Raw genomic sequence first — 23,701 nt, forward strand, 5'->3', positions numbered from 1 at the left:
TTTCTTTATTTTTTTATTTACAGATATTTAGTCTTCCTCGACACACAGATGTTTTCCTGTTTATTAGCTCCTGCGTTTGACATAAAGCACAGGTCCAATTGACACAGCTATTTCACTTTCTTGTGAGACACATTTACACCCATTTTTTAATTAGAATCATGGTTTTGTTACGCACACACGCACACTCACTATATAATATATATATTATATATATATATATATAATAATATATATATATATAATATATATATATATATGGATATATATGTATATATATATAATATATATATATAATATAAAATATTGTTTTTTGTAATTTTTTTTTAGTTTGGTCTCTAAGGATTTTTCACTGGAACGATTTCACGAACAACTGTAAAGATACAATGTAGAAAACACCAAATAAATAAAGGAATACATACAAAAGAAAACCATCACATACAAGCAATGTACAGCTCTATAGGAGTCATGTTTGTATATCGGCATGTCTGAGGTTTTTATTCTTGTTTCAGTTTTTACTAAGAGATAGGAAACAACTAAACCACACACACGTGCACCAACACTAGTTTACACATAGCGAGCGCAGGTCTCATTTCATTGGGAGGGAGTCAAGGGAATGAGACCCAGCTAACGCAGTTGAATATCAGTTAATATAACAATCACATTACACAAAACATGACGATCCAAACGTATTAAAGAAAGATCACTTTGTCTTCTTTAAGGAAGAACATATTCATAGGATATATTTTTTGCACCAGGGGTTACTGTGAGGGTTGGGGTGTTGATTATATATTATTATTATTATTATTATTATTATTATTATTATTATTATTATTATTATTAGCAGTAGTATTTTTAGTAGTATTGTGCTGTAGCTGGTTGGACTGGGAGACCTGGTCAGCTTTATGCTTCTGGTTCATACTCCTGATAATCTTCCTGTAATGATAAAAACATAAAAAATGATACATTGAGTGAATAACACATATATACTTCTGGGACATGTACTTTCTTGATTTTATAATTGTTTTCTTTTTTTTTAATGAAACATGTCTACCTCTACACGTTCCCAAGTCTGTACCGTTTACTCTTGTAATTCTCTCCATACACCACAAGAGGGCGATATCAGATGCTAAACGCATACAGCATCACTGCAGAGCACCAAGCCTGTATTAACAAGGCAGTGTTAACGCCCAGTGATAAAATCTCTGATTTCTGTCTAACCACTGCTCATGTGGCAGGATGAAGGGAGCTGTAGGGTAGAGAGTGGAGGGGTGGTTATTGCTGTCCTCTTGTAACTGTGTGGCATGGTTAGGGCTGTTTTTTTTTTTTTTTAGTAGGAATCTGTTCAGTCTGTACTGGGGTGTTTACATTACACCCACATCCATACACTCAGTAACAGCTGGCTGAGGGACAGTGAGAGAGGACCCATTTAACAGGAGGAAGAGAATGAGGGAGAGAGGACCCATTTAACCCTTGAGTACTGTCCATGTACTGTGCTATAATATAGCATGTTTTCAGTTACCTATAGTAAACTACACTGTGTTCAGATGGTACTACCGGAGCTAAAGATTTAGAAAGATTTCCCTCTGCACTCTCTGCTGTCTGAACATGCCTGTCATTGTGGTGAACCTTGAAGAATATGTGATTTTTTTAAGTGTCCCCAGTATGTACTTTCTGCTTTACATTGTGTATATGTGTACGTACACCCCTTTAGTCATAGTATGATGAATGATACAGTATCTAGATAACAGAAATCTGAACAGACTCCAGGCTGCTAAACCAGGCATTCGATAAACCGTGGTGGTATAGCAAAGGCTGGTTGTGATACAGTGACGTTCTGAAGACAAAGGGAACGTGTATGAGGTGAACATGGTTTACCATGTACTGTATCTAGCACGGCCTAGCAACAGCTAACCATGGTAAAGAGGGCTGTATCAGTGCATGGCTGAACCACGTTAAAAACGACAGAAATCCCGGACTCACGCTGAGTGTGTTACACACAGTGGAGTCACTGTGGATGAGAGGAATCAAACCCAACTCCAAACCCATCACTCTGCTAATCCACTCACTGCCCAGTCAGCCCTGCCTAGCTCATTGTGTGCTGGGACAGCTGCCCTACTCGCCTATTGATTTGGATCAGTCAGCCTGTTATTTTCCATTCTTGGAAAGGAAGGTTGCTGAGAAATTGCTGGTTACAGAGCATCTGTGAACGGGGATCAGGTGCCTGCTGTCTGCTTGTGAGCACACTCATGTTTGAAGCTGTACTCAACAGCAGCCAGCTCAGAAGCAGCTGGTGTATCTTTCAGCAAGCGAATCCTGGTATTTAATGAAAGTCTTTAAGAGTTGTGCTTAGTGCAGGATTTCCAATCAAGGTGCTGGAGGGCCATTCCACACAGGTGAAATGAAATAATCAACTACTGTAGGGTCTGGTTGGAAGGTTATTATTATTGGAACAAAGACCAAGACTTGACTTTGGCCACCTCAGGTCTAGTACAGCACATGTGGTTCCTACAGAGCGCCAATGCACCACCGTGGTTGTCTGCCTGTGTGCGTGCACAGGGATGAAATAAGACTCCTATTGTGTAGCAGTTTCATCCATTACAGGTTTTAGTAGGATCTTGATTAGTGCATAAGTAACACGCTCAGGTGTAGTAAAATCAGGAATCGATCAAGTCTTCTTTCCATCCCTGGTGTAGGAGTTGGGAGTCACCCCCTCAGTGGACTCACCTGTGGGGCCTCTTCGTAGGTCTCCCTCTCGGGCTCCAGCAGCGACTCTCCCAGGGGCTCCTCCGTTGCCTCCTGCCCCAGCTCCTCAGGCTGTGGAGACACACACACGCACACCCTCATTAACAGAACACAGAAGAGTGCCCCACGCAGGTCAGGGCTGTACACGTCAGTCACAGGAAGAGCAATCAAATACTAACTCAGGGACACATTTTCAAAGCGCCTTAGAAAGGGCGGAGGCTGGGCACGAACCCAGAGGCCCGCAAACTCTAAATGTCCTCAATGTGCTTTATTAGGCTCAAAAAGGGAAACTTGATAAAATGGAGAAATAAATAATGCACAAAAATTCCAACAACGTTTCATTATTACACACCGTTGAAATTTACTGACCCCAGTAAAGTGGTAATGATCACAGAAATGGTTATGCATACATACATACATCTATCAATGTACAAGGCCAGGCTTGAGGTGAGAATGCTACACAATTAATCAGGAGCTAACACAGTCTCTGATAACTGATGAGAGCCGAGAGGAACCCCAGAATCTGACAGTCACTATCCCAGCTATATACAGCGTGTGGATGTAAATAAGTGTGTTTACTCCAAAAGTGTTTCAGAGAGGAGAAAAAACTCCCCTTATAATGACAAATCAAACAACCAAGGTATTTAATGCAATCACTTTCAGGGGCTTGTTCATTTCTAGCTGTGTAACATTAACCATCGTTCTCTTTATTTGGCCCTTCCCATTGAACGCTGTAATTGAGTGTAACGTCTTGTAATAAAGCTGCTTTGAACTGATACTAGAGCTCAGCCAGTAGTATAAATCATGATAACGGGTCTGTGAGAGGATACCTACAGTGAGTCAGTGATAATATCCTGGCACCGAGGCAATTGCTAGAGATTACAAAGCCACACGCTGGTCCGTAATGGGACAGATATGAAGGTGTCATGCGCGTGACATCAAATGACATCTAAATGGAACAACAGAGACATCTGATGGATAGACAAGTGTATTGCAACTACTGGGGATTGCAACTTTATTGGATTTTAGTGTAAAAAACGACCCATTTGTATATTACATATGCACCCCTCAATCCCTAGTACATGAATTTGCAAGCATGGAAAGCAATGGCAAGCATGGAAAGCAATGGGCTGCTTACAATCCTCTTCGTTACAGTCCTTCATTGTGAATCTGAATCATTCACACGAATCTGACGGGAGGTATAGAGAACAAGACTCTCTAATTAAACTAATTTGTCATCAAGAGAAGATGTGATTAAGGAAAAGAAAAAGTGCACTGCAGCGCATATCATTAGTCAGGGTGCTTATCTCCAAACGTCTACATTAACAGAAATGTTTCTGTTTTTATTTGAGCGATTAATCACCTTTGCACATCTTATAAACAGGTGATATTATTTAAAAACAAGCAGCTCTGCAAACTGCAGACATCTCCTAGAGCTGAACAAAAGCGTCCCGGCTCCTGAGCAGCAGTAGGTTTGTTGTCCACTGCAGCGTGTCCTGCTTTTTCTTGCTCTGAGTGTGGATCTGTATCCTGGTCCATGTTGCAGTGCAATTTACTGTTAATTCCAGGTGAGATCCTGTGAGCCAGTGTCTGGTGCAAGGCTGCGTTCACTGACAAGGGAGCTCTGAAGAGCTAGAGCCTCATTTCCTTGTCTGCTATTTTCAGACCAGCTCTGAGAATAAAAGCTGAAGTGTCTTGGGCTATCGGCTTCTTTATTTTTAACCTCAGCTAATCAATTAGGTCACCTTGACATTGAGTGTAACCCTAGGAATCCCAGAGCTTGCCAGATTACGGTAGTAGCATGAGCTGCCTGTATGCGCTCCTGTGTGTTTCGTGTTAGGGCTGGTGCTCCAGAAGGTGGTTTTAATGAGATTTAGTGCAGCCAGAAGCCAAGGCAGGGAGAAACCCTTTGTAGAGGTCTGTCTTGTGTTAATAAGGGGGAAGTGCAGCAGGCAATACTCTTCCTCTGAGCTTATCGTGTCTGAGATCAGCATTGCTGCCTCGTTATTCTTCTATCTGATTTACAGGAAATACCGAAGACACTGAAGGGTATTTACACAGTATAGTACATGTAGTACAAAAACTGTGACTTAACCCAATACGTGAATTATCATTGAATTGTGAAATACAGGGGAAGCAAGGCATAACTATTGCTTGACACACGTCTCCGTGACTTTCCTTCTCACTTCTGTTATTAACAATGTTGCTAAAAAGCAATGATGCAACAAACGAGGCCAGTGCAGGTACTTTACCAGTCTCAATAAGAACAACGCGTTTCACTGACAGGCTCTAGTCTGATTACGTTCCAAAATTCTACCTGGATCGGTCTCGCACCTTGCCTATGGTTTAAAACACATACTTATGAATCTTTGCTAAGGTGAGATGACAAGTTCCTATACAGATTATGAACAGGGGCAGTGTCAGACATGAACAAACCTGGGTCCCTAAGCATCATTATCACGGCTGGCATATGAATGTATTGTGGTATTGGATTATAGAGAGGTGGTGGGCCAGTGCACTGTTTCCAAATGCTTCTTTTAAATGAGTTCTCAGCGAGCATGTTGTACAGGTTAAACTAGCTTGAAAAACTACCACTACTTTAATAAAAATACAAAATAAAAATAATGACGTTGAAGGACTCTAAGCGTGGGCGACTTGGCTGGCTCTTGATTTGGTAAAAGTCTTTTTTTAATCTCACCCAGCCTCTCTGCTCTTTCTCTCTCTGTTTTCTCTGCTAGTCTCCGCACGCTGCTCAAATCTCATTTTCTCCAGGCTGAAACCCTTCCTACGCATCCATGAAGAACACATTCAGTACATGACAGAAGTTAATTACAGCAGGCTGTTTCTCAGGGAGTAAGCTGTAGAGATGATTTATGAATTGTCACTGCACAATGTTTTACACAACAGGGAGCTGGATTCAAAACTAACAAAGATACTGCTGAGTAAAGTCCCTAAAATCCTAGTTAAAGTGGTCCGGTCTTGTTTGGTCTATCTGTAAACATCTCCAGTCAGCTTGCTGCATCCACTTGAACTTTCCTGCTTCCAATAATGGTCTAAGTAACGCTAAGCCACTGCTACTGTCAAAGGCTACTATTAACTGATTCAGTAAGGCTAATCAATTAGCAGAGCATGTAGACTTTCTTCAGAGAGAGCTGTCAAGAAAGAAGGAGACTCTAGCCACAAGCAGATGTCTGATAATCCCACTGAAATGCATGTTCACGGGAAGGTTCTTGCTGTGTGTCACTAAAAACATCAGACAACTGGCCGAATTGGCTAACTCTGTGCTTACCTTCATGTCAGTGGGGAATTCATCTTTCTTTACCAGGCCTGTGGCTGCTGCGATGTTACCTGCCCCAGAGAAAACAGCACCCCCTAGCTGGGAGGCCTGCTCCTTTGTCTTCTCTGCCACTGTAAGAGAGGACAGGGAGGGTGGGTCATGCTCTGAATGTTGAAATACACTGTATTCTGAAAGATCCCCTTTTTTTACATCTCTGCTCTCTACAGCTTTTGCATCACCCTACAGAATGAACCCACTGTGCTTCACAAAGTCGAATGAAACCTGCTGAATAACGAATAACGAATAACACACCACTTTGGAGTTTTCCATATACTTAACAAAAAAGTGACAACAACTGAAAAACATTTTGAAATCTAACATGATATACTGTACTGCTATTATGGCTTCCGGTAGACTTTTGCGATATCATTTTGTAGTTTATTTGATTGCATGATGTTAAATATAAGATCAAAATTATGTTCATATAGTTTTTATTATTTATTATTATTATTATTATTATTATTATTATTATTATTATTATTATTATTTTATTATTATTTTTATTATGTGTCAATCTTAAAATTGTAGGTGATGCAAAACTTTTGGCCATAACTGTATATTGTAAAGCTTGAATTAAGTCTCTCCAGAATTTTTTTTTTCCTCAGATGAAGGGCTTTTCAAATTTAAAGTCTCACAATTGGATTTCTCCTTTCTGAAATGATGACCGTGCCCCTCTAAGAGACATAATGAATGCGAGGAGAAGAAAGACACTCATGAAGCCTGGGCATGGCCAGTGCCGCTGCTGTTTAACCCTTGCATGTGCCAGATACTAATTGCCGATAATGACAAACCCAAATTTACATGCATGCAAGCCACTGCAGACACATGCAATGATCTTGAGAATCGTGCGCTATTCACTAAAACATTCAATATGAAAAATTACTGTTTCATCAACATGAAATGAATGCAGATTTAATGTGTCTGGTGCACTCTGCATGAGTCACAACTCAACATTCATTCTAATGGCAGGGAAGAACCAGTAGCTCAATTAAAGAGCAAAGAACAGAACGAGAAAGAGGCAATTTTCAAGGTTGTGGGCCCTACTAAGTACACTTTGATTAATTTAGCAATGTTTAAGGACTATTTTAGTATGCTCTACATTTTATGTGGCACATCCCAGCAACCTCTTTTCAGCTGTTTTAGCGAGGGTAATGAACTATTAAACCAAATGATTATAAACTCATTAAAAACAAACAAAAAAAAAGGCCTATTTTTTAGGCTCTCCCCCAGTTCTGTTACATTAGCAGTATGCACCTTTTGCTTTACCTGCAAACCTGCCCTTGCACAGGTCCACTGCTGCAGACATGCTTCAGCTCAAAGCTACACTTTGAAGAACAGTCACTGGCATCATACTTGCAGTCAAGAATCATCAGACTCTATACGACATACAAAGACTGTATTCCTAATTCCAAGTCACTTTATATCTTATGCTTAAAAGCTTACTTAAAGAACCATCAAATCAAGCTTGCCCGGGAGGTGGGATCAAAGGAATCCCACCTTCAAGAAATGGAGCGCTCTATCACACCCATGCAGCTCCACTGTGGCTGTGGTGCTGGGCACAGCTGTTGGACAGTAATTGTGCAGTTTGTCTCCCTGGAAAGCAACCCCCCCCCCCCCCCCCCCCCCCCCCCACCAAGAAGGTAATCTAAGACGGAGGTGTTGGATACAGTCTTCCTTTGTGAATAAAAAAGGTCATGTTCCACATAGGTGAAATGCTGGTTTTGCCATTCAGAAACTAATGACATTTTCTATTTTTACTTTAAATAAGTTACAAAAAAAAAAAAAAAAAAAAAAGATTACACTATGTAACACAATTTTTGTTCCCGGGTAGTAAGTGTTATTTCCTAATTGCTTACTGTATTTACAGTATAATTGTAAATCTCGAAAAACTACTCACTTCTAAATCTTTTGTAGTCATCTTTGTATTACTTTAGTATAAATACATGTTAATTTGGATTCATATGTTGTTTTTTTCTGACTTTATGTGAACGAAAAGACACACATTTGCCCATTTTCCCATTGGAAATAGTGATATTTTGAAATATCACTGTCCTGGTCACAAAAGCAAAGTTTGTGGGGAATAATAACCATGTTCTATACTTCTGAGGCATAAGCAAATAGGAAATAACTCTTACTACCCAGGAACAGAAAAAAAAAACATTTTGTTACAGTGTTATTCTTTCTGTTAAAGCACATCCCATTTTTGCTAGTGTTCTGAGGATCCCCTGAAATAAGATGCAGTTTACCTTTCAGCGTAACCTTGGAGCACAAATTTCATTATAAAAACTTAGAACTTTCATCCACCAATCAGGAAGCGATCCAGTAATGACCTCTACCCAGAGTTCTATTGCGTTAGAAAATATCTCCACTTACCGGAAGTGACACCGTGCACAACTCCTTCCTTGGTCATGCTCCCTGAAAATAGAAGAGGACTCTCGATTAGTGAGAGAGCTACAGTGCAGTGTGGAAAACCAAGGGCAGCAGTCTTTCATTTGCTTTATGACCCATCAAAATGTCAAAGTACTTTTAAAGTAAACACAACTTCAAATACAGAAGCACTGTGCATCATTTATGTAAACTGTTTATACAAAATCTACATAACTTAAATCTACAGCCTTAGCCATAACATATTACCAAGGAAATGTGCATTTCCTGTGTAATGAGACATACACCCACACGCCGTTATCAGATTATCTGTATTCCTCTGAGCGGTTTCCAAAGATCAATAAGTCAATGTGTCCATTTAATACCTGCTGATGCCTGCTGTTGAGCTGTTAACAAGATTTCTGAGATTTTAAAACACACAACAACAGCAGCGCAGTGTGCAGATGAGAATCATTAAACCTCAGGGCTGGCTTTTTATAACCTGTAAACACCTTGACGAAATAACCACAATTATCTAAAGATTGAGAGTAAAGACTCTCATTGTCATTCAAATTGTTATTTACCAGGGCATTACACAGGTCAGCATATATACCGTACATCTTTTCACATCTAGTTTATACCCTGTCTTTGCTTGTTTTTTACCGTACACAGAGTGAAGACACTCAAGATAAAGCTCAATACAACACTGTATCCTTTTGCTCAGTACGATGGCAGCTGTGGTCTAGGCTGTTAACGCCACAGGACAAGGTTTATTGATCTTCGCTGTGCTCCTGATGAATGATATCTCTGAAGGAGGGGACCAGACTTTTCTGCAAAGGAGCCATTCTATTTCAGTACAGATGACCTACAGCTACGTACACTCTGAAAGTGACAGAGTACACCGCTAAACCTGCTTTGAGAATCTCTAGGCTGCCCCTTTAAAAAAAGATGAACGGGTTTAATGTTGGCCATGATGATGTTAGAGATTTAAGAGGCTAAGATGAGTTGTGAATGATGAAGAAGATCGTACCACTCTGAAAGACAAAAAGGGGGGGACATACTGCACAAGCTGACAGACTGCATAAGCAAACTGAGGTCACACACACACACACGCACACGCACACGCGCGCACACACACACACAGAAGCACACGCATCTAATTACCACAATAAAAAGGTCATACACAGTGGGGCCAGTCTTTAATGGAAAGGGGATTGATTTCTTTTTTTCAGACAGAATGAGACCCTTACAAGGGTTTGTATCTTTAATTACTATCAATAGAAATTCTGTCAAAAGCACTGGATCATTCAGTGCTGGTCTAGATAAACAAGCCCATCCTAACTGTATTTTTTTTTTTTTCTGGCTGTTCCTTAAATCGTCTTTGAAAATGTTCCTGTTAACTTGTCAACTTGTAGCAGACCGTCCCTTGAACGTCACTGCAATAGCATACTGTGCGCTAGCACTATCTACTGCCGTTATATTGCCATTATAATACAATTGAATTACAGTTGCTGTATTGTAGCTACACACTGCCCTGGATGTACTGTCCTATTGTGGATAACGTCTAACAGGGTGGACAGGAGAAAGCAGGAGAAAGGAGAGCACTCCAGCAGTATTTAGACATGCAAACAATATTTTGGTTTTCTGTAGCAGTTTGTAAAGGGAGGAGGGTTTGCAAACGAGATCTAGGTATTTTAGACCTATAGCACTCTGTGCTTGCAGAAAGCATACCATTTGCAATGCTCACTTACTAAAATGAATGAAAATATTTAGATGGATAAGCCTGTCATGGGTGATAAGGAGCTTTGGGATTACAAGTCATCATGTATAATGACATCCTCTTTGATCATTGAATAGATTATGCACAGAATTTTAATATCTGAATAACTATGTTAGTAGCAGCAATGTTTTATGTTGCTAGATAATGAATACAGCCCATTAAAAATACAGATTATTTTTTAAAGAATATTTTACTGCAGAAGCATCCCAATAGAGGGCTTCATTTTTACATTTCTGAGACAAAATCCTTGCAGTCAGAAGCTGCAAAAGAAACAAATCCATATGGAAAGCCCATCTGTCTGCAAACAAACAAGCCCCCCCTGAGAGGGAGACTGAGAAGATAAACAGAGCATAATAGTTCTCCGATAAACCCAGAAACAGACATCAAAGCACACCAGTGCAGAGGGGTCCCTGCATCCATCAGTGCTGTCTGACATCAGGTTTTTATTTATTGAGTGGGGGAGGCCTGCTAGCTCCTTCACTGTCACCTTCAAACTGCAACAGAGGTCACTGCCACACAGCCTGCCTGGCTGCAGGAGAGACTCCGCCCCTCTGTGTGATGCAGAAGCACCACACAGAGAGACTCCACCCCTTGTGTGGCTGCCAGACTCCGCCCCTACGTGTGTTTGCCAGAGAGACTCCACCCCATGTGCTGCAGAAGCACCACTTGGCTTCTCCGAGACAAGATCAAACCATTTTGTGCAGGTGTACAATAGTTTCTCTCAGATCTCACTCACTACACACATTCCTTTATATAGCATTGTAAAAGCATACCATTCACATCAGCTAAAGCAGTCTCTGTCTCTAAATAAATCTATATCTATATTTGTTTGCAGCAGTATGCAACTGCCAATGAACCACACAAAGCCTGCTATTTATATTATTCCTTGTAACATGAATACAGTGGAGTTCAATTTGAATACGTAGGCCTAACACAGTGTCTGTTCTCTATATTGCGAATATTCATTCTTCAATAAAGGTGTAAAAAACTATTAAGTATAGGTGAGAATTCATAAATGAAAAAAGCAATCCCCTAATCAGATTTAAATTAAAATGTTATAGATTTCCATTTTATCAGACCTCCGTTACTGACTGCCTTCCTAGACCTGACCACACTGGCAGTCGCAGCCTCTATAGCTTGGGTACCTGGGCACTGTGAACAGCTCAATCGTTTCACATTAGATAAGGGCATAGCCGTGAAAGAAGCCATGCATTACACTCACCTATCTGGACCTTCCATGCATCACACCTCACACCTCCCCCATTAAACAGAGTGGCCCAACAGTGATGATCATGTGGAGGTTGACCTTCCCTATCTGAGGAGCTGCGTAAAGAGCTCTGTGAGTCTGACATGAGGAAGGCTGGGATCATATCAGAGCATTTCTACCATTCCCAGAGCTAGAACTAGCATGACAACAGCAACTGAAACGTCTCCAGCACAGAAAACAGCACTTACCACAAGGAGAAGCACTGTTGCCACAAGAGGGTGTAATAATGGGATGGGCAACACATCATCAGACAAGTAACCAGTATCCAGCCAGGTGACATGCCATTGATTAACTCATGATGCATATCTAGAGACATATTGGCAACACAGTACATCAGTGCACCATATACTGTACATTGCACGTGAATCAAAGACATAAAAACTGTGGCTTATAATTCAACATCAGATAATGATGAACAAGTTGGGATAAAAATCACATTCAATCACATGACCTCAACACGCTCTATTTATAACACTCATGTTTTATTTATGCAATTATCTCCGACTCAAAATACTTGGCTTTCGAAGTCCCATCTAATAGCTTATCAACACCTGTACTATTCATAGATGCATGCATAAAACGATATTATAAAGCTTCCCTATCTGTAATTGTGTTTGTTTTTTCCTACAGACCCTAAAATTGTCACTGTATTGAGTTTATAATGACAGCATGGTACTGGTGAAATAAACACCCAAATCAAGGAATTTAATGATTTTGAAGAAAGTGGTTAACCTAATCCAGTCTTGTGCATAGTTTAGATAGATAGCTAGATAGATAGATAGATAGATAGATAGATAGATAGATAGATAGATAGATAGATAGATAGATAGATAGATAGATAGATAGATGCATAGCTAGATAGACAGATAGTTTATTATTCTGAGGTGCACTTTATTCAGTTGTAACTTTTCTAAACTTTGATCCCTGGCTTGGACTGACTTATCCAAGGCTGCAGTCTGTCAGGGGCTGATTCAAATCAGTTTGTTATGAAGAGCCTGTCTGGCAACCTTGAAATGAACAGAGTTTTACCAGAGCCTCATCAAACCTTATGCTGCTCATTATAGCCAACCTGAAGCTTCTGAACCAACAACACAGGTCGCAGTTTTTGCAGAAGCATTTGCATAAATGGATGCTGGAGATGGTTCCGTGAAGGGGGACTGCAGGCTGTATAAATCTCCTGACTCTACTTATAGGACATGTGCCAGCTACTACACTCTCACTAATCAAATCAAATGCCTGAGTGCGTTACCCTCTGGAAGATGCCTCTATTAAAAGCTCTTTCCAGTGCCCTGATGAGATTGATTATACGACTCCACTTGGTGTTTACAAGCGGGCGCGAGTGAACGTTGGCTGACAGCGAACAGTACTGGCAACGTGGGGTGCACAAATTCACTGGTAAAAACCATGCCTTCCAACATGGCCAGTTTCAGCTTGAATCTAAACTAACAAACACCACCTGCTCAGTTTATTAACGTTGCCGACCTACAGTTTTGATGTGTGATGCAAGGACTTGTAAGAAAACATTAGTACGTGCACAAGCTTGCAGCTCACATACTGTTTTTATATATTTTCTTGTAAGGATTTTTTTTTTCAGACAAACAACTGAGGATTATTGGAACAGTGCATTCCCACAATTCCCTGAAAACCCCACCCAGTTGGGTTTTAGAGGATCCAAGTGATTCTGCCTTAACAACATGAGTAGGTAAACCATCCCATCCCCTCACCCCTCTCTATGTGCACAAGTGTCTCCTCTCTGTACTAAGTCTATCTCCACTTAATATCCAGCTGTGTCCTCGGATCCTGGTTTCTGTAATGCACTTCAAGTATTGGTTTGGTTTAACGATGTCAACTCCTTTTTAGATTTTAAACACTTCAGTCAAGTCCTCCTTAATTTTTCCTTGTTCTTTAAACAGATTCAGTATCTTCAGCCTATCTTCGCAGCTCATTCCATTAAGAAGGCTGTATTAAGCTCTGCTGCTCTGTTTGCTTAGCTGCACAAAAATAATGAGGCAGTTGGATGTGACATGCAATACGGGTTATCTGTTTCTTCCAGTTTTTGTATTTTTGTGTTAACTCAGGTAGAGCGGGACAGTGAATTGACAGTTTCTAGGGCAGATGTTTCAAGTAGTGTCTGCACTGAAAATGCTAGTACATGCCTTCACTCATGGGAAAGAAACAAATGCAATTAAAGGGCATTCACTGCATAATGTAGTCAGGCTGGAATTGAAGTTTCTTTTACTGTTTCTAAATGTCTGCATTTGAACTGCTCTGGAGCTGAAAGTGATGGATCTACTGTATAGATAGAAACAGGATGATCTTTAAAACAGAACTCAGGAGAAGGAATATTGAGTCATGTTTTACATTTAATAGGTTTCTTCCTGGTTTCATTAAGAACACTAACACTTTGTCAGTAGAATTACCAGTGATGTGCATGAATTAAGGTGGCCCTGCTACATTATGATTGCAGCCACCTGAAAAATATGCCATTACTTCCTTAAATAGCAATCATATATGGAAAAAACAAGGAAGGAAGGTATTAAATGAACTCATACATAACAGGTTTGTTCTACCTGTGGAATATGCAGATTACAGCATCATTTGCATATGAATTACTCATCTTCCTATTCTCTTAGATGACTCAGATGTCTTGAGTGGAATGCTCAGCATGCCTCCACTGACAACAAGAACGATCCTTCATCTGACAACGATCCTTCATCTGACACTGAAAGATCCGTCATCTGACACACTGAAAGATCCTTCATCTGACACTGAAAGATCCGTCATCTGACACACTGAAAGATCCTTCATCTGACACTGAAAGATCCTTCATCTGACACTGAAAGATCTGTCATCTGACACACTGAAAGATCCTTCATCTGACACTGAAAGATCCTTCATCTGACACTGAAAGATCCGTCATCTGACACAGTGAAAGTCAGCAACACTGAGGCGCAGTTTGGTTTGGAGTCGATGCTAATGTGGATACTGGAATCATCATTAGTGGCCTGTTCACCAAATGCAAAGCGATGCTGACAAAAACCCATCTTGGGGCACATTGTGGGGTGTTGCACTACACACAAACTAACATGGTTTCTGCTCATTCTAATAATCTCACTTATTTCTTCTATGACTCTCCTTGAATGCATTGACCGAGTGCAACCGACAGACAAGCACAGTCTTAAAGGAACGGATATAAAACCAGTTTCTTTTTCTGAGGCGCTATCCAATCAAACTGTTTCAAATTTATAGCATGTACTGGACTCCTTCGCCATCGGGGTGTCCTATGCCTGCCAGTCTGAATGAAAAGAACAAAGAAAACCCTGAAAAAACCCACAGGTTACGTATGCCATTCATTCACTGGGATCCTCTGTATCCCAAACCACCCTCACATGGAAACACACAACTGGCTTACAGTGCTAAGACAGCCAACAGGGAGCCCACTGTAGCACCAACTAAATTATTTAGAGTTCATCCAAATTGGTGACATAAAGGGGGTTCGGATCAGACTGGGTGTTATAGATTACCAAGGTTATATTGAGAATGTCTATAAACGTGTAGTCTCACTCACCCACAAAGGTCACAATCTGCTGAAGCTATACTGCAAAGCCAATTACATCTACAGCACCAGTTCCCAGTGAAATAGCCCAAGTGTCTTCAACTAAACTTGTTTTACTGCTACCATCAAATGAAATGAAAACTTGTCTCCATTAATTAACAAGCCAGACTTGCCTTCCCCTAATGGCAGCTCCTTTAAATATACACATTTGTGAATGAGTAGAAAGTAACCTCTTTTCTCCGTGACCTTCTGGTTTTTGACCATAGAGAATGCGCTAGGGCTCTCTGCAAGGGTTACTTAATTTGAATCTGCAAGCATGTGACCAAGGCAAATGGTTTACAGCAACAGGGCTCCCAAAAGAGAAAATTACAGCATTTATTCCTGTCACTTCGCTCGAGCCCAGCAAGCTTTCTCAGTCTCTCTGGTTTAACATTCACATAAAAAGGGGGGGGGGGGGTAGCCATGCCAACTAGCTACTCCAACTCATCTCGGAACAACCGTTAAACTAGAGACAAACTCAGAACCACAAGACTTATTCCAGCCCCATAGGGGACATAAACCTAGGGAGCTGCACTATACCTTATCCAACATTGTTACAACGCATTTACCACTGGAGAAATAACCAAGGATTTGCGGTGGCCTATTCCTGTGTTAAACTGCAGTACTGCATCACTGGACTGTACAACCAGCTTTTGAAGCAGTGCCAGTTTCAACTGCTTTCTTGTTAAACAATGGAAGTCTCTGTTATTGGTCTACCCGTAAAAACATGCATTTGAACAGTCGCTAAAGTCATTTGAATGGAATGAATAAGTGCACGGTGCTGGCTGTGTTTTTAACTGTGTCAGGAAAAAGAGCAAAAGTGATCGCAAAGTGCCTTAGTAATGTTATTATGCAGAGAAAAAGCAGAATGAAGGATGGTGAAAATGCACTTATTAATAAAATGCAACTACATTAATAAAATTGTCAGAAATATAAACAGAAAAAAAACCATTCAAATACAATGGATTTTCAGACACACATTTCTGACCTTCGTTGCCCATGCCACCACGCTCAACCCCACCCCATCCCACCACGCTCAACCCCACCCCACCATGCTCAACCCCATCCCACCACGCTCAACCCCACCCCACCATGCTCAACCCCATCCCACCACGCTCAACCCCACCCCACCATGCTCAACCCCATCCCACCACGCTCAACCCCACCCCACCATGCTCAACCCCATCCCACCACGCTCAACCCCACCCCACCATGCTCAACCCCATCCCACCACGCTCAACCCCACCCCACCATGCTCAACCCCATCCCACCACGCTCAACCCCACCCCACCATGCTCAACCCCATCCCACCACGCTCAACCCCACCCCACCCCACCACGCTTTACCTTTTTCTGCTCAGTTTGCATCTGCTCTCTCCAGCGCCTGTAGCCAGCATCTGAAACTGCCAGACTGACTTCTTCTGGGTCACAGCACCTGCAGGGCCTCTTTCATGCTACACATCACTAAGCGACAAATGCATGGCGACAGCTACCGAGCAGCATCCAAACTCCACTACTGCTAATGAAGGCATCCTCTACTATTCAGCCATCTTGAGTGCAGTAAAATCAACACAGTAACTAGTGCACCATAATAGAAGCTGCTCCGCTACACTGGACCAACACGGCGAACACACTGCATACTTATAATCAAAATACGGGCCAAATCTTAGACAGGAGCAAAATATGATGCTGAGCACTCCTCCTTCTTTGCCCAGGCTATTGCAACAGAACCACAACATTAAATATCTACCAAACGTGGTTCCAGGTTGTCTGTGAATACTGTGCGTTGTGTGTTTGGTGACTCTTATTGATTAAGAGAGGTCTTCAAAGCTGGTCGAACTGTACCAATTACAGCTCTTATGATATGAGATAATCTATACATGACTTATTAAGTTATCAAAAATAGACTAAATTGTACTTAGAAACATATAAAGAGAGTATTTTTTTTTTTTAAATAAAACATGCAGACCATATAAGCTGTTCTCCTTTTCTGAAATGTAGTCTGTATCTGTCATAAATAAGAGTTAATATAAATATATATGGAAAAACATAAATATTTGCAACCTAAGGAAGTGATGACATCACAATTTATAATTTGCAAGTAACAGTAAGTACACTGTCTGGAAACACACACAATAGCACAGCTACAGCTCCCATGCTTCCACCCCACTGGACACTTCTAACGAACCCCGGTGTGAGATAGGCTTGGTAAGACTGATTTTTTGACTGAGGAGCAGTTCCTGCATCCCTCCCAGACAGGATGTTTTTACAGGGTGGCTTTGTGTACTCTCATGGGTTTAATAAGTGCTCTAACCTTTCTTCTTGTCCACAACAATGGGCACTGTAATGGATAACTGCATTGAAACACACCCTGTCTCTGTGCTTTCCACTGAGAACATTCAAACACACCCTGTCTCGCTGTGCATTGAAACACACCCTGTCTCTGTGCTTTCCACTGAGAACTGCATTCAAACACACCCCGTCTCTCTGTGCTCTCCACTGAGAACTGCATTCAAACACACCCTGTCTCTCTGTGCTTTCCACTGAGAACTGCATTCAAACACACCCTGTCTCTCTGTGCTTTCCACTGAGAACTGCATTCAAACACACCCTGTCTCTCTGTGCTTTCCACTGAGAACTGCATTGAAACACACCCTGTCTCTCTGTGCTTTCCACTGAGAACTGCATTCAAACACACCCTGTCTCTCTGTGCTTTCCACTGAGAACTGCATTCAAACACACCCTGTCTCGCTGTGCTTTCCACTGAGAACTGCATTCAAACACACCCTGTCTCTCTGTGCTTTCCACTGAGAACTGCATTGAAACACACCCTGTCTCTCTGTGCTTTCCACTGAGAACTGCATTCAAACTCACCCTGTCTCTCTGTGCTTTCCACTGAGAACTGCATTGAAACACACCCTGTCTCTCTGTGCTCTCCACTGAGAACTGCATTGAAACACACCCTGTCTCTCTGTGCTCTCCACTGAGAACAGCATTCAAACACATCCTGTCTCGCTGTGCTCTCCACGCAACTGTGCTTTGGTTATGGGTGTGCTTTGGTTTATCATGCACCTGGCAGGATGCAGGGTGCTCTGAAAAACTAGTCGACAACTGGACTACAGGAAACCATTGGATTTCTACTGTATTTACAGGGACATCAGAGGTATTGCTCTTCTGATTTTATTAAAGTCAAATACGTTTTATTCTTTTGAAGGTCTTCCTTTAAGTGAATCTGTTCTTGGCTTGTTGAGGTTTTTACCGTCCAACAGCTCTCCAGCTACTGTAAAGGGATCACATGGAGCCCTTGCGTTCAAACACCATCAGTGTCAGATATTACTGATTTATGTTTTTATTTAGCATAACTGGTTTGACAACTGAGGAATAATGTAGGACATAAGACAAGCCAATAAGCCTGGGTATTTGATTAATTTAAGTGCGTTGTATCTGAAATGCGAGCATCGTGTAAATCATAAAAAGACAAGGACCCTTTGTCCAAACTTGAACAGGAACTTGTGTTTCTCTAGTGTGCTTCCAGCCTCTTCTATCTTGAAACGTTAATATAATACCAGCGTTGATCCTATTTTTAATTTAGATGAATTGAATTGATAACCCTGCTTTTGTTCACTCAAAATGGCTCTCGCTGGAGAAAACCAAACTTGCAAAAGGGCTGCCTTTCCTGTTCAGTTTATCTCCAGTGCACATAAACACACAGAAATCCATTAGAGCTTCTCCACTCCACTCCTGGCTCATGTGACTTGACTAGACAGTGTGCAAACAAATTTGCAATGTACAGCCATACTCCTGGACAATGCTGCAAACAAAACACTTACTGCACTGTACAACTTCCACCTCTGGGCATTCAATTCGACTACATATATATCTTCTGAAATGCTGCCAACTTGGTCAGCCAGAAACTTAGAACACATTAGTTTTATGTTCATTTATGTTGTAAATTAATTTGGGCATTTTTAGGTTATGATGCCACTGTACTGTATTATAATTACGTTATCTAAGACCCATGTTTATAAGAGACCCCACAAATCACTCAAATATCACTTTCCCTTTGTTAGGTTTCACATTATAGTGTTTTAAAAGCATAAATCAGCTGGACTGAACAAACAAGAATGTGTTAAGCCATGAATCTGGTTCTAATAGAGATCCTTTTTGTATATACGCTTCCTAGTGGACATCTGCCACTACTGCATCTGCAGAAGGGTAGCTATGATGCACACAATGGAAGTTGGGGTATTGTTTCAAGCAACTGGAACCAATACCAATTTGAAAAGAAATGAAATATCTCAAAACTGCTTGGAGAACGCATCATGGTTCTTCATCCGAATGCTTCACTGCATTTAGGAGGAGATTTTTTTAGTGGATAAATCAAATACCAACAGGCAAAAGTTCACACAGAGGGTGTGCTCAAAAGTTTACGCATGTGTGAGGAGAAGTCATGCATCTGGCAATAGGTTTTCAAACGCTGGATTATTTCTGGTCTTACATTTCAGGTCACTACTATTCTTTTGGGATATTGGTAAGTCACAAATTGCAAAATAATTTGCATGTAATTTGCATGCATCTTTAAATCTGACACTACTGCACAGCCTGGATTTCCTGGAACCGCATTCTACATGACGTCATGCAGAGGCGCTGGAAGTCCACTTGTCCATGCACACTTAAGGAAAGGTTATCCAGCAATACTCCAATACCTGATCGCTCAATCCGAATTGAGTGCAGTGCCATCAGGGGATCATTTCATTTATCTTTCATTTATCTTCATTCTGATGAAAATCATGACAAATCTGTAATCATATTGGACAATAAATCACTGTCGAAGACTCCTTGTCAGGATTCAGCACACTAAACCATTCCACATACACAGCTTATATACAGTTTATATATGTATATCCATAGATATCCACAGACCACCCTCCTCCTAGCCCCACGTTAATAAAATGCATTATCTCTCAGCCAATCACAGCAAAGCACGAGGAAACAGCAGCACACGCGAGGTTCCACCTATTTTCCTGCCACAAATGAATAGGCTGTGGCTTTTTCCAGGGTGCCCTGCCCCTTGAATCGCTCGACCGGTCTTACAGTCATATCATTTGAACCGTTATTCTGAAGTATGCAAATCAATTGTTTAATCTTACCGACATACATGACCCCTTCCTTTGTTTTTTCAGCCGCCACTGCAACCCCTTCCTTGGTCTTCTCTGCAGCAGCAGCCATCCCTTCTTTGGCCTTGGAAAATCCCTTCATGAAAACATCCATCTTGAGTACTGGGCTGTGATGAGTAGGGAGGCAATCATTATTACAAAACAAACAATGAAATAAACAAACCAGTCAATTCGATACACAGAGGAATAATTCCATTCTGAATCCCAGAATTCTAAATCATAGTAATAATAATATCCAATATGATATAAAACATGCAACTAAATAAACCTTAAAACTGCCTTTTTTTTTTACTGTAATTTTGATACAGACAAGCAACTAGCTTACTTTTTTTAAATTAGCCTTTTATTTTTAAATGTGTGTGTGTGTGTATATATATATATATATATATATATATATATATATATATAATATATATATATATATATATATATTATATAAACATCGTAGAGAGATAGAAATTGCAACGAGCCACTAAAAGCAGTCGCGCAGAAAACACGCCCTCCCCCAGCTATTCTTTTGCGTGGAATCACAAATATAACCTGCTTGCTTCCAAACCAAACACACGACGAACTCAAATAAACACAATCGAGTTTGTTCGGGATAATTATGTGTGCCCGTTGCCTAAATTGTCACCATTGTAACTAACACCGATCATTGGGGGGCACGCCACCTCGGGTGCATTTATAATATCAACCAACACTGCTTTCCTTTCATTGAATCCACTTGAAGACTGCCACGATGCCATTGCATTATGAATAAACACCCAAACATCTTGATAAATACTACTATTACTATGATCTGATGATTGATACTACTATACTTACTATTAATAATCAATAATAATAATAATAATAATAATAATAATAATAATAATAATAATAATAAACTAATAATAATAATAATAATAATAAGGGCAATGGATGGTGGAACAATTCTAGTTATACCAAATTGACAGTTAACAACGGTATACATAACTACAACAGCGTAAACCTGTTTTTTTTTTTTTTTTTTAATTTATTTTTTTACAATTGTCACTTGCGCATTTTTTTTAAATTCGTAGGCTACGACCTATTTTGAGTTTTAAAAAAGTCGTTTTCAAGCAACACATCGTGTTATTGTATAAAAGCAAAGGAAAAAATAACAACTGGGAGCAACATACCAGTTATTCGCTACTATAACACTAACATTTTTGTTTAAAAAAAAAAACAAAACAAACAAAAAAAAAAAACTCCTTTTACGTCTTAAGATGTATTCGCCATTTAAGATGTATTAAAGCTGCTTTCTTCTCAAGAAAGACATATAATATAGGCTTTTGGAACTAATACCTAAAAAGGAAAATACAATAATAATTAATAAATAAATAAATTAAAAAAAACAAAACAAAACAAAAAAAAAACACTTACCTTTTCTTTCTTTTTTAAATTAAACAAAATCTCTTCTTTTACTACAGCACACTGGAATAACGTCAAAGCTAAATGAAGCTCACAATACCATCACATACGGGCCTTCCTCTTTCTTTCTTTTTTTTTTTTTTTTGTTAACCAATAGCTATAGCCCCTCTCGTGTTTCAGTAAAGAGAATCACAGTGATTCTGCCATTGATTTCTCGAAGATGTTAGCCTATATTTAATGCCACAGTGTGATTGTGCCTGGTTAATATTGCAATGCGCTTCTCCCTATAGACCGGCGCCCTATAACGAACCAGGACGAGGATTTCATCAGCACGAATCCAGCAATCAGGCATCGACACTGCAATTGCTATCCACACCCGCCCTTTATGTGGGTTTGCTTTTTAAACACATTTTTCATACTCTCCAGGAAAATATGCACAAACAAACGGTCCCCTTATCTCTCTCTTTCAAACCCACCCATTATATAGATAGATAGATAGATAGAGATAGATAGATAGATAGATAGATAGATAGACAAATATATTGCTATATGAATTGTAGATTATAAATAATTGTTCTATACCCAATGGCTTTCCATTCTACAGTGGAGCAGTGAGAGAAAGAGAGACAGAAAGGGGCATCTATTACATCACGTAATTAGAATAATATATAGTCGAGGAACACACACACACACAAACAAACCTTGAAACATGAATCATATTATAGCCCTATCTAAAAGGGGTTACCCATCTGAGACATGACTAATCTTATCTCCTTGGTAAGCTATAGAAATACACACAGAAGGGAGGGTTTATTTCCCAACACACATGCTGGTACAAGAGGTGTCTACACAAATATGTACACGATGATGATATATACTATGATTATATATATATATATATATATATATATATATATATATATATATATATATATATATATATATATATATACACACACACACACACACACACACACACACACACACACACACACACACACACACACACACACACTCGACAGGTACAAATAGACTTGTGTCTGAATAAGCATGCACTTATACATAGATAATATTTATTATTATAGAGTTAACAAGTGCGTGAGAGACAGAGTGATCAGGAGCCAGACATCCTGCTCTCCTGTTGTACACTAAGATAATCTAGTCAGCTTGCTGAATTTGGTGTATACACATCCTCTTTGAGGAAATAAGAACTTGAGGGGATATTTATTTAGCTTATTTGACCCCCTTCAGACATCTCCATTTAAGATGTATATTAAACGCGTGCGCACGCACGCACGCACGCACGCACGCACGCACGCACGCACGCACGCACCCATCTTAGTACACAGTAGATACAGTTTGCTCAGTATTCACTATATTATCGAATGCTCTGGTGATTATGTACTGCTGATGAATGTATTTTATATTAGGCATGGTTTTCAACATATGGTTGTATTAGTCATGTAGATACGTGAAACTAAAATTTGTAATCTGATACGTCATACTTCTCAATGTCAGCCCTTGTCATGCTTTTCAAAGCTACTACAACCTCAGTGCTTGGCGGTCAGGCAGGGTATAGTAGACCACCTAATTGGAATGCAGGGTCCAAGATCCCAGACAGCCTTAAATAACACTCTGAGCTCCCAGTTTAGGAACAGGGCTTTCACAGCAAAACATACCCTATACCAATCAAGAATCACAACAGTGCCTAATGTGTGCTGTGCCCTGCTCTACAATTCAATCAAACTTCCTGGGACGAGGACAACCCCTGAACAAGCCATGGTTTAGAAATGCTAAAAGAAATATCAGCAATTCAATGAGAAATGTTTTGACAAAAAAAAAAAAAAAAAAACATTTTCAATCTTGATCACCCAAGTTAAGGAATGAAGATTAAGAAGTGCAAAGAATCAGACTTCATTGCTTATTTAAACAATACCAATACCTGGTCTTTGCAACAATAAGTCCAGGCAATCTGACCCTGATTTAACCCAAACGGCATTGGCTTTTAATAGAATTCATATCTTTGCATCAGTTAGCTCGGCCACATT

General features: G+C 40.2%; 1 protein-coding gene across 1 annotated transcript; it reads right to left on the reverse strand.

The window, feature by feature from the left end:
- Positions 1-831: 831 nt before the first annotated feature.
- sncb (synuclein, beta) lies at positions 832-21,952 on the reverse strand. The gene is made up of 6 exons (XM_041222819.1): positions 21,666-21,952; positions 20,235-20,368; positions 8,453-8,494; positions 6,032-6,150; positions 2,725-2,814; positions 832-933 (listed from the first exon to the last, which is right to left on the reverse strand). Exons 2-6 carry the CDS (start codon positions 20,353-20,355, stop codon positions 901-903), a joined length of 405 nt encoding a protein of 134 aa, XP_041078753.1. The 5' UTR covers positions 20,356-20,368; positions 21,666-21,952; the 3' UTR covers positions 832-900.
- Between the last annotated feature and the right edge of the window lie 1,749 nt (positions 21,953-23,701).

Source organism: Polyodon spathula, chromosome 22 (genome assembly GCF_017654505.1).
Source record: "Polyodon spathula isolate WHYD16114869_AA chromosome 22, ASM1765450v1, whole genome shotgun sequence".
Classification (NCBI taxonomy): domain Eukaryota; kingdom Metazoa; phylum Chordata; class Actinopteri; order Acipenseriformes; family Polyodontidae; genus Polyodon; species Polyodon spathula.

Bases quoted from the DNA above. Each gene is read 5' to 3' on its own strand.
- sncb (XM_041222819.1), bottom strand. From the start codon at position 20,355: ATGGATGTTTTCATGAAGGGATTTTCCAAGGCCAAAGAAGGGATGGCT. The intron at 2,815-6,031 runs GTAAGCACAGAG...GTGTCTCCACAG, and splicing joins AATTCCCCACTGACATGAAG to CCTGAGGAGCTGGGGCAGGA. The intron at 934-2,724 runs GTGAGTCCACTG...TTATCATTACAG, and splicing joins CCTACGAAGAGGCCCCACAG to GAAGATTATCAGGAGTATGA.